General features: G+C 40.6%; 1 protein-coding gene across 1 annotated transcript in view; it reads right to left on the bottom strand.

Annotated features, from left to right (window-relative positions):
• Positions 1 to 5,781: 5,781 nt before the first annotated feature.
• Positions 5,782 to 18,704, bottom strand: part of CDC40 (cell division cycle 40) — a 65,295-nt gene continuing 52,372 nt past the window's right edge. The window contains exons 8-15 of the mRNA XM_056856276.1: positions 18,500 to 18,574; positions 16,136 to 16,181; positions 14,654 to 14,755; positions 13,129 to 13,244; positions 12,480 to 12,613; positions 8,254 to 8,330; positions 6,873 to 7,017; positions 5,782 to 6,011 (exon numbers count right to left, since the gene is read on the bottom strand). Coding sequence (XP_056712254.1) covers positions 5,834 to 6,011; positions 6,873 to 7,017; positions 8,254 to 8,330; positions 12,480 to 12,613; positions 13,129 to 13,244; positions 14,654 to 14,755; positions 16,136 to 16,181; positions 18,500 to 18,574 — 873 coding nt within the window. The 3' untranslated portion in view covers positions 5,782 to 5,833. The remainder of the gene's footprint in view (positions 6,012 to 6,872; positions 7,018 to 8,253; positions 8,331 to 12,479; positions 12,614 to 13,128; positions 13,245 to 14,653; positions 14,756 to 16,135; positions 16,182 to 18,499; positions 18,575 to 18,704) is intronic.

The raw sequence follows: 18,704 nt of genomic DNA, 5'->3' as shown, positions 1-18,704 counted from the left end.
TGCAAAACCTGTACCTTGTATGGTTCCTGTTTCACCATCTTACTCATCGGCATGGGACTAAATTCCCCATTATAAGAAAAGCTGATGAATGTGGCACCAGCCTTCACTGCTGAGGAAAATCTTAACTTTAGGATAAATCTATGATGTGTTTTATAACATGCATGTGAATGGAAATATTTCCTACAAGAAAGGCATCACAAAACAGTTTCAGTTGGCGGAGGGATCTTGCCCACTCATTCTTCATGGAAAGATTCTAGGAGGTGGTCCCATGGGAATTATCTTGCAGAATGCTTAAGAATGCTTTTCTCAGGCCAAGTAACAACTTACACAGGTTGAGTATCCCTCATCTGGAATGCTTGGGACCAGAAGTGTTCTGTATTTCGGATCTTCCCGTATTTTGGAATATTTGCATATACATAATGAGATATCATGGGAATGGGACCCAAGTCTAAACATGAAATTCATTTATGTTTTATATACACTTTATACACATAGCCTGAATGTAATTTCAAACAATATTTTAAATAATTTTATGTGCATTGAACCATCAGAAAGCAGGGTGTAACTATCTCACCAGAATATCTGTAATCAGCTGTTAAAACGAGCAACAACAAACTAACAACAGCAGGTTTTCAGTCTCCACCTATGATGCTGTGTACACTGTATTTTATTTTTTGGGGTGAGAAGAAACATCAGAAGCAGTTAAGGGACCAGGAAGTGGGTCCTTTAGGGATGAGGAGGCATTCTGCTGGATGGCTTTTTAAAATGTTTCATCCAGAGGCATCTGCCTCATTCACAACGCTTTTTGTCTTAGAAGTCTGGTTTTCGGGTTATTTATGGTTTTTGGATGACCAGTTAAGGGCTGCTCAACCTGCAAATAACACTGCTGTGCACCTGGGGATTTGGGATACTAGTATGCAACTGATACCCCCCCAAAAATCTTGGGTACTAGGTGCCCTGAGTAGGCACCAGAAAACAGTAACAGGCCAGATGAGAGTAAGAAAACCATCTAAATTCAGGTAAGATATTAATGGTGGAAAGTGAACTTTCATGTAGGTGATTTGCCTTTCCTGGATGGGATCATACTGCAGCTTTATGAATCAGATCAACAAATTATGTACATGATGTTATCTCTATCTACTTTTGAGACTAGCTAGTGTTTGGATAGTAAAAGAAACAGCAAATTTTCTGTATGAGCAGGTTTGTTTGTTACTCAGCTAGGGCGTAGTTATGGGGAGTTGAGAAAGGGTTATCTCACCTTAAAGTGGTTCAAGACCAAGCATAACATACCAGTGATGTTAAAAAGGTATGAGGTAGAGCAAAAAGGAGAACTTCAATAATAGAGTTGGAACTAATGCAGAGAGAGTTTAGAAATGAACAAAAATTAAAATTAAATCAGTCATGAAAAGCTACATTTCTGCATAGGAGACTCTCAATCCCAACATTTTCAATACTTCAAATGTAAATAAATGTCAACTTTAAATGTGTTTTGCACAGTATTTTACATGGACTGAATGTAGACAAGAATTTAGCAACCTGGTCCAGAAAAGGGCTTCCAGGTGCTCATTTGTTTAAGGAGGAATGATGCGAATTGGGATACTCGTCTCTGCGAAGATGTAAACTCACCAAATTAGCTGCCTTCAATTAAACCTGGGGTGGGGAACGTCAGGCCCGGGGACCATTTAAGGCCCGCAAAATCATTTGGTCTGGCCCTTCATGGGTCCTGGCAGATCTCTAGCTTAGAAGGATCTAAGACTGGCTATCTGCCCCCTCTCTTGGACAGGAACAGCCTCAATTCAAGGCGGATATTTGTTTTGCTGAGAAAAGGAACCTTTTCCCCCCTTGCAGAAGAGTTGTTAGCTATGGAGCTGCTAGGACCACCCAAGAAACTGTGTTAACCCTTTCCCACCCGGGCCGTGGAGAAACGTGGAGGCAGGGCTGGGGGCGGAAGTGGCGACAATGGTGGGGTTAAAAGGGGCAGGCCCAGAATGCGTGCGCGGGGGGGGGGGTTCTTAGCCAGTGTGTCCTCATTTCATCCCTGCAGGCGGAGGTAGCAGCAGCTAGTTGTAGAATCTGGCCCCGACCATGTGGAGCAGGAGCAACTCCGGCATGTGGCTGGATGGCTATGCCCGGCTGGTGCAACAGACCATCCTGTGCCACCAGGTGGGCGAGTGCACCACTGGTTGGATGCCTGCCTGCGCGCGGGGGGTGTCATCTGGGGCAGCTGCCTGCTTGGAGCTTGGTTGGCTAATTTTTAAGTTGATAATTTTGTATGGCCCGCGAATGACGTTATAAATAGCCAAATGGCCCTTGGCGGAAAAAAGGTTCCCCACTGCTGAATTAAATGCACACCCCCATGTACTTTTTAGCACAATTAGACATGCATAGCACCACTTTTACACAAGGCTAGAGCCTTTAGGTGATTAGGGTGATCGTGTTTTCATACTCCTCAATGTTTTTTAAGCATTTTTCTCTGAAAGCTGCTCATGAACAGTATTTTCTTTTTTGTGGAAAGAGATTTATTCCAAAGGTGTAACAGCCAAGAATTCCATGTGGGTTTGTAAAATTTCTGGAAATTTTGAAGTTATGAGAAAAGTTTTCCTCCAGAAAAAAACTGAAATATATTCAAAACTGACTTTCCCATGAAACCAAAATTGCTTTTACTGATTTAACATGAAATACATTACTTTTAACTTAGCATACACAAATTGTATTATTTGTCACATTTGTGGAATGTAAAAGTATAAATGTGTAAGAAAAATTACAAATACATTTAATACTTGAGAAAGAGTTCCAAACTGCTGCATCCTATGCTACCATAGCACATGTATCTTTAACTCTGGTGAAAATAATAAAAGTTGAAGCTAGAAAACCAATTCTGTAGTAAACAAAAGAAAGTGTATTATTGGGACAGAAACTCTCATAGGCACAATTGGTATCTCTGGCAGCATGTTTGGATATTACTCTAAACTTCAAGGATAATACATTATTAAACAGTTCAGTGTTTTCAATGGTATAAACACATTATAGCAAATGAACTGTTGCCCCAAATATTTATATTCTTAAAAATATTGTATATGTCTACGGTAAGTTTTTCCAGCGGTCCCCCAAATATCCTTTTTCATTGGAAAAACTGGAAAAGTCCTGAGACTTTTTCATGTTATTGTACACTAGAAATGAGTGAAGTGCTTTGTAAGCCAAGGTTTTTCTCACTGGAAAGAAAAGATTTCCACCGGTTTCCCCCCCACTGCTACCCCAAATTGCCCCATTTTTCCCATTGGAAAAGCTGAATAGTCCTCAGACTTCTCGCACTATGCATTTTGAATGTGAAAAACCTTGCCTTAATAAGCATTTCACTTATTCCGAGTTTCTTTTCAGAGTTCCCCCAAATTTTCCACTTTTTATAATCAGAATTTTTTTTCAAAGAGTCCTGGGGTGGGGAATCCTGATTTTTTGCAGGTCCTCACATCTCTAGTGTAAAGTATCATATGAAGAAGTGATGACTTCATCCCCCATAGATGTCTGTTTATTCCATGAATGTGCCTAATTTAAATAAAGTTTATAATACCATTTGAAATGAGAATTGGTGTTAAGGAAAGTAAATTGATTCTTTGTCCACTAGCAAGTTATAAGCTTAGAAGGGGGAAAAACACTTGTGACGTATTCCCAGTTTTACAGTGTATATTTCATATTTGTAGCTAGATGTTACATGATTCACTCAGCAGATCTTCTTCCCTAGACTAACCCACTGAATTCTGGACCAAATTTCTACTACTTGAAAAGTGGCCATTCGGAGGAAACTGTGTACAGTTTAGTGGCATAGATGAGTCCCTGCCCCCCACACCAGTGTTTGGCTTTGCACATAATGTGCAAAGCATACTGAAAAATAAGTTGCTGACAGTACATACCATTAAGCTTGAAATACCGAGAAATGATTTCAAAGTGTCAGAATAAATGTTTTTAAGAAATGAGAGTGACTGAACAAAATGTGTCTTGCATTGACTGTGGGCGGCAACAAGTCTGAAATGCTATTTAAATCAAATTGAGGCAGCAGCTGTGAATTACAGGAGAATCATCATGGATTTGTGATCTTAAAGGCAGATGTGAAGAACCCTGCTAAACTTTCCTCCCTCCATTATTGATGGAAGAATTTTCAAAGGTTTCTTATCATCCGTTTTAAATTACTCCAATTTTGTATTGGGTAATCCCAGTGTGAAGAAAAAAATTACCAGTGTTGTTAAGGTCTGATGAAAGAGTGTATGCAGTTGTGTGATAAACTGCAGGAATGCATTCTGAAGTTTGTCTATGTTTTCACCTCTTGCCACACTCTGACAAACCATGCATTAGCATAAAAAGTTATGCACAGCAGGATGGATGTGTTTCTTTTCTGTGGTGGGAATGCACTAGGAAGCAGTGGTTTCCTGGGACGTGTCCCAGAACCAGAAAACAGCAGGCTGTTTTGTATGTTTACTCCAAAGTATTAATCTTCACATGAGGAAAAAAAATAGCATGGAAGCAATTCTAGCTTATTGCAGACACTGCCCACTTGCAATGTTAAAACATGTTCATTACAAGAGGAATTCTTTCATAATATTTTAATATTATAAAGGAAAGGAAAGAAATTCACACTCTGACACTGCGGCAAACTACAACCTAATACTAAATAAAAATTTAATAAAAACAGACAGGACAATGCTAGGGATGCTGTGTTAAATTGAAATATGTCTTTTTATATAAAACATTTATTAAAAATAATTTCTGTAAAAAGAAAGATGGAGACATATATACAGTATTTCAGCACACAACATTTCTATAAAATAAAAATAGATATTAAAGTGCCCGTTTATTTACAAAGATGTGGGTGGACAAGGGATAAAGCTGCTGCTGCTTCCAATTACATCTTTGAGGTACATTTACAAAAAGCTGCAATTCACTAACAGCGGCTTCTACACAAACCTGGCTGGATAAATGGGGGTGGGGGAGTTGCAGTGCAACAGTATGGGGAGGTTTATATGTCAAGAGGGTTATGCACAATGTTCTTTGGATTTCTTTATTATAAAAAGCAAACAGAGGAATAAGAATGGCTATAAAAGAGAACCCTATATCATCAAGAAATCTGAAAAGCAGGTTTTGAGACAGGTACACTCCCCCCTCCCCAAACACACCTGTGCAGAGGAATCTTCTTGTGTACCAGAATAGTAGGGGATGGAGTCCTAGGCTGAGTTCCACTTCAAAAGAGGAAGGTTGAGGGAGGGGGTTCAAGGGCACTACAACAGGTAGTTGTCCTGTATCAATGTTTCATTGGATAATGACCCCCCCATCAAAGTAGAGCTGCTGGATTTAGGGGAAAATTTCCCCACATGCAGAATCTGAAGATGTGAAACTGCACAAAGTATGCATATCTCTGTGTGCATTTTAACACAACTACTATTTTCAATTAAATACAGCAACAATTTTGGGTATATGTAATGTAATTTCAGCGACACCTTATGTACTTGGAAAATTGCAGAATACTGCCAAGTAATATTTATAAACAGGTACATTACTATGTAATGCTGATATGAAAAACCCTACACTTACAAACTGTGCACTTACAGAACAGGGCAAAGGGTGCTGTGTCTTTATTTTAGCTTCTTTAAACAATCCTAGAGAAGTATCCCAGTTTAATTCCATGTTAAACAGCTAAACATTATCCAGAAACTCCCACTTCAGTCCATTTCATGCGGCCTTTTTCAGTTCCTTACAGGACATAATCCTCACTAGGGAAACCTTTTGACCAAATCTTGGTTGGAGCATTTCCAAAACGGCATGCGCACAATTTAGCACAGAGCTTTCAGTCCCATAGTTTAATGAGGCCATCCCACCCACATGTGATCACCTTGGATGTTTCGTGTGGATGCCACACTGTGCCAATGCAGACTTTGTCGTGGGCTTTTAACCTACTATAGAGTTTTGTCGTTTTCCAGTCCCAGATGTTGAGTTTTCCATCTGCATCTCCCGATATCACATAGCTGTACAAAAAAAAAGAAAAAAGTAAGCAATATTTTAAAATATTATTTTAGGGAGTAAAGGGCTATAAAACCAAAAGTAAGTATATTTTAACATAAAAAGCAGAAGAAAACAAATTGAATATTAGAAACAGTGCACAGGTTCCCATGATCCATCAGGACCTTTCTTGCATTCTCCCTCCTGCCCAGAAGTCCACTACTGCAAAAGCCCATTTTCAGTAAAAGCATATTTTCCATAAGCACGTGGGTCAGAATGCTTCAAGTAGGGAGGGGAAGTGAACAGAAATCACCTGTCAGTACTATTCCACTGATGGAAGAAGAGACCTGTTTTGCCCCCTTCCTCCTCTCCACTGTAGCCTCTTAACCCAAGAGGCTATAAGTTCATGCCAGTCCTGCAGCCTCAGGAATAAATTTTCCTGGGATCAGAAAGGGTTTTTGGGCTGAAGGGAAGTTCTGTGATCCCTGCATCCAAGCAATTCCACCCCATTTACTTTCTGATCTACATAGTCTGTTACACAGTTCTGGTAGTACATTATGTTAATCCAATAGCCTCAATCCATTCGTAGTGTGCTCTCTGAGACAAGATATGCGCATGACCTGATTGCTGATGTTGGGAACTGTTTGGAAAGCATGGGATATCTGAGCTCTGCCTCTGCAGCCCCCATCCCTGTCCCATGGGCAGGAAGTCCAACTCACTCCCAAAGTGAATAGTTCTGCTGAAGAAAAACCTGACCAGTATACAAACTGGCCAGTTTACAGAGAAATCCCCCCCACCCCCGTAATAGAGTACAATGCTTGATCTGAAAACCAGAATGGGAATGGTGAACTTTTACATACTAAGCTTACGAACTATAAGAAACATACCTCATGTCAGGTGAAAAATCAACTTGACAAGCATAGCCTGCCACCATATGCCCCTTGAAAATTTTCTTTTTATTTAGTCGGAATCTGTTCTGAGCTCCAAAAATCAAAATCTGATTGTCCATCGATTGACATGCCAACCATTTTCCTGTTAAAGATATCAATGCAGAGGTCAGCTTCCTTAAAATAAGTTCCTGCACTAGATTTTTACAACTCTGACTCATTAATTATTAGAATCACTACAGATTTTCACCATATCCTGAATAGTTAAATGTACACCCCCTAAAAGATGTCAAATGCAGCAAAATGTATGAACTCTGCTGACCCAATCCCATATCACTTAAGCTACTAGGTTTTCTAGCATTGCTGGTTCAACTTTAATGCTGAAACCAATTCTAACCACATAAAAGCTAGATCCATTAACTGCAGAGGTGAGTAACACTGAAAATGCATGTGCCAAAGAACCTACCAAACAGAAGGAAATCAGAGTTAACAAAAGGAAGGAGGAGGGGGTGGTGAGGAAGGTTAATGATGGATTCAAGATTGGTAACATGAAGAGAGGATGAGGGATGCTAACACAGAGAAAGATGCTGTGATGGGACTGACTGACAAGAAGGCAGATAAGGACAACATTTTACTGTATATTACAACTAGAGTGCTGTTCCCTCTACTCAAAAACATATACCAACTGTACATTTGCACCCCTCTAAAAAAATTCTAGCATCCAAAGTGGCTGTTTATAATTTCTTCCTGAAGACTAATGTTTTCATCAAGGACAACAGCTCATAAACACTTAAGAAGAAAAGCACAAACATACAAAAGAAATTACATGGGGGGCTCAGATTTCGGCTGGCTTTGGCAGACAACCAAAGTGTGTGCTTGACCTTGGAGGAATGGCAGCATTTTTCATGTGACATCCTATTAATCTTTGAAAGTGCTCCAAACACCTCCAAAGCCAAACATGGGTAGGGGGGCAAGGATTCATCTATGCCACTTTGAACCTGCTGGAGGTTTGGTGCGATGCCAGGGAAATTCCCTATTCTTCTCCTGGTGCTTACTTTGACTTTGCACTGAGTTTCTAAGATATCTTGCAATTTTACAAGTCTCAGTCAGTGAGAATTCAGAAGATCCCCTCTTCCCTGGGCTCTGGACAAGGGCAGGGGCTAATATATTTTAAAATGTCCTTTCCAATAGCAAGCATATGTGTATTATAGTATGTGTACTTGGTAAAGACTCACTTCACTGGCAGTATGCTGAAACATAAGCTATCCAGCTATATTTACACTCTGAATATGGAGCATCCAAATGTAAAATATAAAGCATTAAGGACTTAAATAATATTTCAGAGAAAGAATGGCCTAGCAAGATACATGTCCTAGCTTACCATTTGGAGACAAAGTCACTGCTGGCATGGAGTGCATACTTGGTTCTGCTATGTACTTGAAATCTACTGGAATGTCCCTGTAAAAGAAGACACGTAGATGAACGACAAATGCTGCCAACACTATTGAACTGTGTAAATTTCCCACTGTTAAAGGACTGATGGTAGAAAGCACCATGTCTAGATGACAGACCTTCTGCATAGGAACCCATTAGTATTTAACTTGGTCATAGATAACAAGCATTTCTTTTCACCTCTCCCCCTGCCTCGTGCTCCAATATAAAGAACAATGGTATAGACAGCCCTGAACATGGTTATATGCCACTGTCATGTCCATGAATGGATTTTTAACCAGCCCTCAACTACTTCAGAAGTCCTAACAAACAGGTACAAGCAGAACATGATAATCAATTTCAGAACAATGCTGAACAGGGCTGTAAAACCTTCACTATATTTTTATGCTGCATGTAAGTCACAGCTGGCTCCCGGGGGAGGCAGAACTGAGTGAACTGGATCCAGGGACGATGGGTGCACTCTGGCCCCTTCCTGTCCTCCCTCTGATGACCCCCTTTGATGACAAACTGAAGAAAAAGAACTCTCAGCTGCAGTGAGATCCAGGGACAGTGGAAGACGCCCAGCTGGAAGTTAACCGGTGCTCTAAATAAAGGCACATGCCCCAGATCCATTTGTCTTTCTGTATCTATTATTCTTTGTTTTACTGCTTGCCTAGCAGCTACATAACCCAGTGCCAATAGATTTTGAGGTGAGAGACCCAGAACTTTAAATTTGCTTCTAACTGCAATGAGCCAACTAGATGTAATCTTGTACTCTAAAATCAATGGGAGCAATCCACAGGGTAGGAGATTCAGTTTAACACAGCTGTGAGTAGATGAACAGTGCAATCCTGTGCAGTTACTCCAGCCTAAACACACTGAAATCAACAGACTGGAGTAACCATATAAGAGTGAGATCAGATGCCTCAACAGCGTCCATTTTTCTGCAGCGAGAAGAGCCTCACATGCAAAGTTCTTTGCTGCCTGCTCCAACCAGCCTTTTGGCTCGTGCTGACTTCTTCCCTGGTTGCCCTCTCACAACCCTTAATTGGCAAAGGATCTCCTGCATCATCCACCTAGCCTCCTCATCTGGAAATCTCACTATCACCTCCGAAAGAGGCTCTCTAGCTCCATTAACAAAATCCGGGAGTTCCCAAAACCAAACCACATAATGTCAGACTCAGGAAAAGTTCTTCTGATACGTGTGTACCAGCATTTTTTCATTGTTGTAGCACCATTTTCTTATTCCTCTGCATCATCTAGTTTCAAAGTGCATGGGACAAAATAAAATCTGATAGTGATGCATACATGAGAAATGGCTCTCAGTGTATTGTGTCCTGACATTTTCAGGAAAAGGTGAAATTCAAAGCAATTTTGTTGCTGCTTTTTGAAGATCAATACAGGTATCACACAGGGATTATTCAATACAGCTCTGATTCAGGCTCTGTTCACTTGTTACTTTCTATGGGAGGGAAAAATCTCAACTCAGCCTCAGTCTTGGGTGTACAAAGCTCTGTCTCCCTACAGCAAGTGATAACTGTATCATTGTTCAGCTCACTTATGTGATCAAGAAGGTAACATTCAAAATTTTTAAAAATACAGCCAGATTTGCTTATGACTTTCACCCTACTGTAAGGGTAGGATTTGCATCCCCAAGTCTCAAACTGAGTTCAGGTTTCTTCCTGGAAACAGGGTAGGATCTCAGCCTGGGGAGTGCAGTAGGCCACTCTAAGTAAAAATATTAAAGATACGTTTCATATTCATTGTATTATAAACTGCAAGACTGAAAATATAAAGGTTTTCTCCAGACATTACAGAGAGCCAGCGTGGTGTAGGGGTTAAGAGCGGTGGACTCTGAACCGGTGAACTAGGTTGTTTTCCCCACTCCTACACATGAAGCCTGCTGGGTAACCTTGGGCTAGTCACAGTTCTCTCTGACCTCTCTCAGCCCCACCTGCCTCATAAGGTCTGATGTGAGGAGGGGAAGGGAAGGCGACCACAGATTCCAGGCTTCAATTTCTGTCTGTGAAAAGCAGGGGGAGGGGGCTGAGCCCTTTCCAGGCCTATCTTGGCCTTTGAGGGAGAACTCAAAGGAGGAGTGGCAACCCTAAGGGGAACTGATCTCTGTTGCTGGGAGATCCGTTATGATTCTGGGAGCGCTGCTGCTGTTGGCGGGCGGGGGTGGGGGGGAGGAAGCAGGTGGGCATCTGGGAATGCTGCCGCCACCATTGCTGCTGTGGGAGGGGGAGAAGAAGCAGGTGGGGGGCCAGTGATGGGGGGGGCAAAAAAACAAAGTGATGGGGGGCAGAAAGAGAGAAAGTGATAGGCATGGAGGAGAGAGAGAGTAAGAAAAGGGGTGGCAAGAGGGAGAAAGGGTGAGATGCTGAGAGAAGTGGGGGGAGAGGGGAAGAAGCAAAGGTGGGGGGAGTGGGGCAGCTGCTGCTGCAAGTTTCTTGCGGGTCTCCACTTGTCTAATATAATCATTTAAATGTTGCAAAATAGCATACCTACAACCAGAATCATGGTTAACACAAGAAAAAGAAACCTAGAGAGAGGAAGACTGGCCCCAAGTAGAAGGGATCTTAAATGATTTCAGCGTGCTCAAATACCTCTGCAAAGCACAGATTAAAAGACTTGCTATTGGAGTTCTCATTCATTCTGTGATACTGCTCAAGGCATTCATTTTGGTTGACTAATGCTTTAGAGATTCTCGATGATTGTGATTGCTGGCACAGAATATTGGCTTGATGTTCTTACCAGTTTCAGTGGGTGGCATTGAAGGCTTAACAATGCAGAAAGCATTCATTATGCAGCTACATTAACCGCTATAATATTTACATATATAAAATTAACATCAAATTGGATGGAGTGTAAATGCTTTTATGAAGGTTAATTGCGGCTTAATTTTGTTCATATAACCGTGCAATCATATAAATCCAAGGTAATCAAACTCTATTTCCAATTGTTTTAGCCTGCTTTAAGACTTGAAACTTGAAAAATTACTCCAGTTTTAAAATGTCAAGAATCTGCAATGTTTACAATACCGTTTGCTTATTATGGCAAAAAAAAAAAAAATCAATTATTTTCATTCTGTACTTTATAACTAGTCTCCATAGAGTATATTTTTAAGCAGAATTCTACCAGCCCTTAGCAAACACAGGCATGAATTTCTTTTATAGGCTATAACACATACGGGAAAAAGTCCCCCCCCCCCCATTAAACTGCATCAGTAGCATGCTCAACTGATGCCTTTCCCAGTTACAAAAACATCATGTCTTTCTGATTTATAGCACTCTCTTTCCAAGAACATCATTCCAATGATGTCACAATGACTAATTATTGTAAATTGCATGTCTGTTTACTCCTCATCCTACAGCAAGAGCTCACATGTTAAACAGAGGTCATTAACTGGGATAATGAGCCAGCAGGTGGTGCTCTTTCCTCGTGTCAATAGCCAAACAAGACAGTAACTTAATGCAATGGTTCAATTTTTTCCCAAGAGATCTGACCCCCAGAAATGTTATCGACGTTCCTGTTTCTGCCCTGCAAATGAAAGCAACTTGGCCTTTTTGTGTCTTGGCACTCACTGTTGACTGATCCCATTGTTTGGACCTAATTTGACACTGGAACACGTACTCCATACTTTTCGCCACCTCTGAACACCAGAACTCGTGCCAGATTTCATCTTAGGGCTTACACAGAGGTGATGGTTTAGGGAGTGAGCAGCGGCACTGCAAGCCCCCTTTCTCTCCCTTCTGCAGCCGGGCATGACACATAGGATGACTGTTAACCCTGGTTATAAGCTTACTCCAACCAAAACCACCTAACATCAAATACAAGCCCAATCAGGGTACAAGGCTGAGTACGTATGTGGATGTGGTTGAACGTGTGCAGGGAAGGGGAGGATAGAATGTGATCTAGTCACTCTTAAACTGAATGCTTAGCTGCTACATCTGCACTAGCTTTGAAGACACAAAAGGCAAGTAATCACTGTATGCACATTTGTTTGACAAACTCACAAGACAGCAGTCTAAACCAAATGTATATCTATATGGCATCATGAACATAGCAAGGGGGAGAAAGTGAATAAAAGAGCAATACATTCCACTACCCCAATTAAAATTAGGCAATTTTATCCATCCACCTATCCAATCTTAGGCACAGAGCTCCACTTACCATTCCCAAACTCTTAAACTCTTGTCATCAGATGTACTGACAAATCGTCTGTTCTCATCCACAAACACAATGGTGTTGACAGCTCCTAAATGCCTATCATACTCCTGTACGATTTCTCCACTTCGAACATCCCACTGTAAGATAAGCAGAACAATATAAATCTGGATATTCCTCACACAGCAATATGCAACTGACATAGAATCATAGAGTGGGAAGGGTCCACCAGGGTCATCTAGTCCAACTCCCTGCACAATGCAGGAAATTCACAACTACCTCCCGCCCTCACAACCCCAGGAACCCCTAATCCATGCCCAGAAGATGGCAAAAAACAAACCCCTTCAGGATCCCTGGCCAATCTGGCCTGGAGGAAAATTGCTTCCTGACCCCAAAGTGGCGATGGGCATTACCCTGGGCATGTAAGAAAGGGCCACGAGAGCCAAAAACTGACGCAACCCTTCTTGCCCTTCTCATGCATAGCTTTCTAATTTTTTTTGCCATAGAAGAACAATTATTTGAGCCCAGATTTCTAGTGCTAGAGGAAACAGCCTACGATTATTTTAAATGTCACGAAGGCATTCTAGTACAATGGCAAAATAATTTATTTTTCATTAAACAAAATTACATAAAGATGATGAAATGTCTGACTTACCTGAACTATTTTCTTATCTGACATCCCTGCCACAAAAAGGTTTTGCTTATCTTCATCCGGATTGAACTTGACACAATAAGGAACCTTTCTGTTGGTGAACCTTGAAATACACTGTCCTAAAGAAAAAGACAAATAACAAACTGGGACACTTTTCAACACATCCGAACACTCTATGGCCCTTAGATTACAAACTGGTCTTACATTACTTACAAATCTAGCCCGGCTAGCAGCCTTTAGATTTAGAATCCAACTTTTGTTCATCAGTTATCAATTTTCCTTACAGCCTAATGACTGATCTTTATACTCCAACTTGGCTTAACCCAATAGATGAGAAATTGACCACTTTTGGTCCCCTTTAAAAAATCATGGAGTTAAGTAAAGCTAGGTTAGCGTTAATGACCACATAAAGAATATTGATTTCTAAGAAACACTGTCTAAAGATCCCGGTGTGTGCTCTCCCCTTCTATTTAACTTAGCTCCAATGATCCCACATCAACATGCAAGTTACTCATCTATATTAGGAGTTCCAAGATATTGCCATGTGCTTATGCTGGCTAGATTTAACGTGCTTCTATCTGCACTCGTCAAGAAGATACAAAAATATTCCATCTAATAGTAGATTTTGTCCTTGCTCTGTTAACCTGACTGAGACATTGGGTCACATACTTTTCTACTGTAGATTCTATGTACAGGCACGCTTGGATTTACTGGAACCTGTGTTGGCTGATATAAAAACCTGTTATCTGAGCAGACGACTTTCAAAGTCTTATTGGCAGGGGTTGATCAAAATCTACTGATCTGTGGCAAAGTACTCTGGAATGAAAATATAGGCTAAGATAAAGTCCAGTGTATAATTTACTCAGATGCTAACCTTTAAGCTCATACCCTATCAGAAAATATTTTTGTTAGTCTTTAAGGTGCTACTGGACTCTTGCCCTTTTCTACTAACCTTTAAACTGTTAGATATATTAGGATGAATGATGTATGGTGAGAGTCTATGTAGATAATTTTATATTAGTATTTATATCTGTTTTACTCTTCTTCACAATGGCCTGTGGGCTGTAATAAAGACTGCGTGACATTCAACACATTTAGCTCTGCAGAGCTGTTCAAGCTTACTTTCTATGATGGAAACTGCCCTGAGGATTTATGGAATTATGTGACAAGATAAAAACTCACAAATACAAAGTATCTACTCACAAAAAAAAGCTTTTTTCATTATTTTGAGACATTTTGGGGGAGTCTGTGGCCACATACAAACACCGCAAGTTTAACCTATGGTTATTGAACTACCAACTGAAACCAACTAGTCTGCTTGGAATGTATGACGCTTCTGCTCCCAGTCAGACAGGAGAGTTTTTCCATTTTGGTTTTTAATGCTCTGCAACCCCAGTAGTGACCTTTAAATTGCTTGGAGAATGAACGGTCACTCCTGAGATCTTCTGCTCACCCATGATCTACAGGGTAAGATTTTGCAATTCCACAGCTATAGTTTTTGCCATTTACAAAATGAAGGTACATTTACCTGTTTCAGTATCCCAGAGTTTAAGATACCGGTCATATGCAGCACTGAGAAACTGGCTCCCAGCATTATTGAAGCATATATCTCGAACAGCTTTACTGTGTCCTACAGAATGAAACAGAAGTATGAGAAGAAAAGTGGAAGCACCTTGTCTGTGGCCTGTAATATAAAGCCCAAGGCACATTTTGGAGAGGAGAAATGAGGGATGGATTAATGGAGAGCAGGAACAGTTTGTTTAATGCTGAGAGCACAGTTTCCAACCCAGCACTGGCAGCATCACAGGTATCACCTTTTTGCACAAGAAGCTCTTGATTCAGCAGTGGATGTGCTTATGGAGGCTAAAAAAATTCTCATTACAGGAAGCTGTAAAAATATGACTGTGAAGAAATGCTACAGAAGTTCTATTTTGAGCAGCAATTTTTCCGCTCTGCAGGTTCTTTGTGTCCTAGAAACCTGAGGTGAAAGGCCACTTCCACAACTGCTTAATGTGCATTCATTTAGTCTACAGTTGAAGAAGGGCTTCCACTTCAAAAGGAGGCACTACTGCCGGGGGGAGGGGGAAGAGGGTGGCACCAAGGACAGCAAAATAGTTCACACATCTAAAAATATCACATTACCACCTTTAAATGCCCTTGGTTATAAGGAAGAAAATCTGACTTTTTATTATTTCTCAGAGCTTTCATGAAGAGATTTTTCCACAGAAGAAATTCAACAGCACGAAACATAGTGTTTGAAGGGTTGCTGGTGCTTCACAATAACCCCTAGCTTGGAAAATGTTTCAAGGAGTTTCAGATCAGTCAAGAAAATAAAGAAGCTGAGTAGGATTGCCAAGCATCTCCTTAGACAATGTTCTAGCATTAAACTTCTACATTCTGTGGAGGAAGAAAAACCTATGGCTAAATGGTAGAACCTCCCCCCACTGACACTCAGACAACATTTGTTGCTATGAATCCCCCCTCCCATTGCTTCAGTTCTATTCTTATTTCAATGCAATAAAATTATGCACTATAGTTAGTCAATACAATTAAGAACGATATTACTGTTGTATAGTCAGTCACCACTTACAGTAGATATGCTATCACCAATAGCAACTGTACTAAAATTTTAACAACTTACTTAATTTGGGTATGGAATCTGAATAACTATATGATACATTCACAGAATATTCTGATGTACAGTTCCAAAGCCTGAGATAAATTATGTAACCTATGAGTGAAATACAGCTCTCATTTAAACACATTTTTATTGCACTTTTCCTCCTCAGATACAAGGGTGCTTAACAGCGTACTGCACTGTACCAATTCTGTCTGAATTTCATAGGCACACAGGGCTTTCAGCTACCATCAGTCCTTACTCTAAGATGTACTCTAGATGATTCACTTGAGGCACAAATTTAAGTTTGCGCCCATCATTAAATGAGGTCACTCAACTAACATTTGAAGCAAAGAAAATTTCCTTCTATTTAAGGTTATTAGAAGATATTACCGATGAATGTTCGTAAGCATCTTCGTTCACCATATACTTCCCAGAGCTGAGAAAAAAACAAAAATGATTAGCAACAAGCCTTTATTTAAATGTGTAATTGTACAAACAATTTACGGGATTAATTCCAAACAAAAATATATTCAGAAGCAGATGTTTACCACATAGTTTCCAATCCATGTTCATCTCAGCAGCATTAAAAGCTAACAAAGAACTAAACCACCTTACTCTCCCCACCTAAATGCAGAAGGACGACACATCAATATATGGAAAGGCAATAGCTATAAGACTCACTCAGTTCATAAATTTTAAGAAATCAGGATTGAGTTCTCAGTGTATCAGAAGCTGTGGGATGCACAATGTTATACTACGAGACTTTATTTATTACTTCATTTATACCCCCACCTTTCTCCCCAGTGGGGACCCAATGCAGCTTACATTATCCTCTTTGTTGTCGTTGTTTTTGCTGTCAAGTCACAGCTGATTTATGGCGATCCTGTAGGGTTTTCAAGGCAAGAGATGTTCAGAGGTGGTTTGCCATTACCTGCCTCTGTGTGGGCTGAAAGAGTTCTGAGGGAATTGTGACTGGCACAAGGTCACCCAGCAGGCTTCGTGTGGAGAAATGGGGAATTGAACCTGGTTCTCCAGATTAGAGTCTGCCGCTCTTAACCACTACACCACATTGGCTCTCTTCACATTATTCTCTACTCCCCCATTTTATTCTCACAACAACTCTGTGAGTTAGGTTAGGCTGAGAATGTGTGATTAGCCCTAGGTTATCCAGCAAGCTTTCGTGGCAGAATGGGGATTTGAATCTGTGTCTCCGAGACCTTAGTCTGACACTCTAACCGCTATACAACACTGGCTCTCAAGGAGAAAGGTGACAAATTCACACAAGAGTAGTGCTTTAGAAGTGTATCTTGGGAGTTCTGCATAAACGACAGAAATGCAGTAGAGTATACAGCAATGGAAATGCTGCTGCCATTTCTTCTTCTGCCTATCTCCCATCATCCTCCACTGCATGCAATCTCAGATAATGGCCACACAGTCTGAGGATCCTAGTACCAAGTATTTAAAAACAATTAAGTATGGGCTGGTCAAGACATCTTACCAACTAACCCCACCCTTTTAAAGTCAAAGGTAATTGTGTGAGATTTCCCAGTCACTTTCCCACTTGCTTATAAATTAAATCTGATGCCATTGTGATCACTATTGCCAACTGGCTCAACTACATCCACATCCCGCACTAAATCACTGGCAGCACCACAGAGTATTAAATCCAGGATCGCCTCCCCTCTGGTTGGGTCTATGACCAACTGTTCGAGGGCACAGTCATTTAGGATGTCTAAAAATTTTATCTCTTTGGCTTGACTGGAGCATACATTTATCCAATCAAGATGAGGGAAGTTGAAGTCTCTCATTATTACTACTTCATTACCTTTACATGCTTCCCTAATTTCATTCTCCATCTCAAGATCACCCTGAGCCATTTGGTCAGGAGGCCGATAGAACATCCCCAGTACTAAATCTCCTTTGGGGCCCGGAATCGTCACCCATAAGGATTCTGTGGACGAGTCTGCCCTTTTTATGGTCTCTATCTTATTAGACACTATGCCTTCCTTGATATACATAGCAGCACCCCCTCCAATACACCCTTCCCTGTCATTTCTATAGTTTGTAACCAGGGATGACTGTATCCCACTGGTTCTCTCCCCTCCACCAGGTTTCTGTAATGCTCACTATATCTATGTTTTTATACACTTGGGCTAGGAGCACAAAATGAAGCAGGAGAGTGACTCTATGAAGATAACATGTTGTTCATTGTGAACACATTTCAGGCAACTGAACAGACAATTGTTTACATCTGGTCATCACTAGATGGCCAATAAAGAAATCAAATAGATTACATTATCAGAAGCAGAAGATGGAGAAATTCTATTCTGTCTGCTAAAACAAGACCAGGAGCTGATTGCGGTACAGACCATGAATTGTTAATCTCAAAAATTGGAATAAAGCTGGGGGGAAAACACCAAAACATTCATAATGCCAAAATACAATCTAAACAGCATTCCTCAAGAGTTTAAAGACCACGTAAAGAACAGATTGATACTACTAAGTTGACATGAACGGGAAGCATGCGCAAGTTGGAAGCAACTTGACGGCACTTACACACACGTTTCATAACAAACACCAAAATATGAGTTGTGAAAATGAGATGCTTTCCAGGATAACCCTATACATCATTCCAGCACAACACAAAGCCAACAATTGAACTTGTCTCAAAATAAAGGAGTTAAAGGAGAGAGTATACCCAAAAATTATTGTGGCATCTGTAAGCAGTGACTGTAATACGTCACAGGAGTTTACCTTCATTTTGCAGTCCATCGAACAAGACAGCAACAGGTGGCCCGAAAGAGGAAACAGCCTGACAGCACTGACACCCTTTTAAAAAAAAGTGAAACAGAATGGAGTGACTATGACATTTCCATTTCCCAACGGGTTTCTATAAAGTTCTATAAAAGAATTCTATCATTTGTGGATGCCTGCCAATTCAGCTGAAAATTAATCCTGG

This window comes from Euleptes europaea, chromosome 10 (genome assembly GCF_029931775.1).
Source record: "Euleptes europaea isolate rEulEur1 chromosome 10, rEulEur1.hap1, whole genome shotgun sequence".
Taxonomy (NCBI): domain Eukaryota; kingdom Metazoa; phylum Chordata; class Lepidosauria; order Squamata; family Sphaerodactylidae; genus Euleptes; species Euleptes europaea.
Note: the sequence above shows the minus strand (reverse complement) of the source record. Positions and strands in the feature narration are given on the sequence as shown.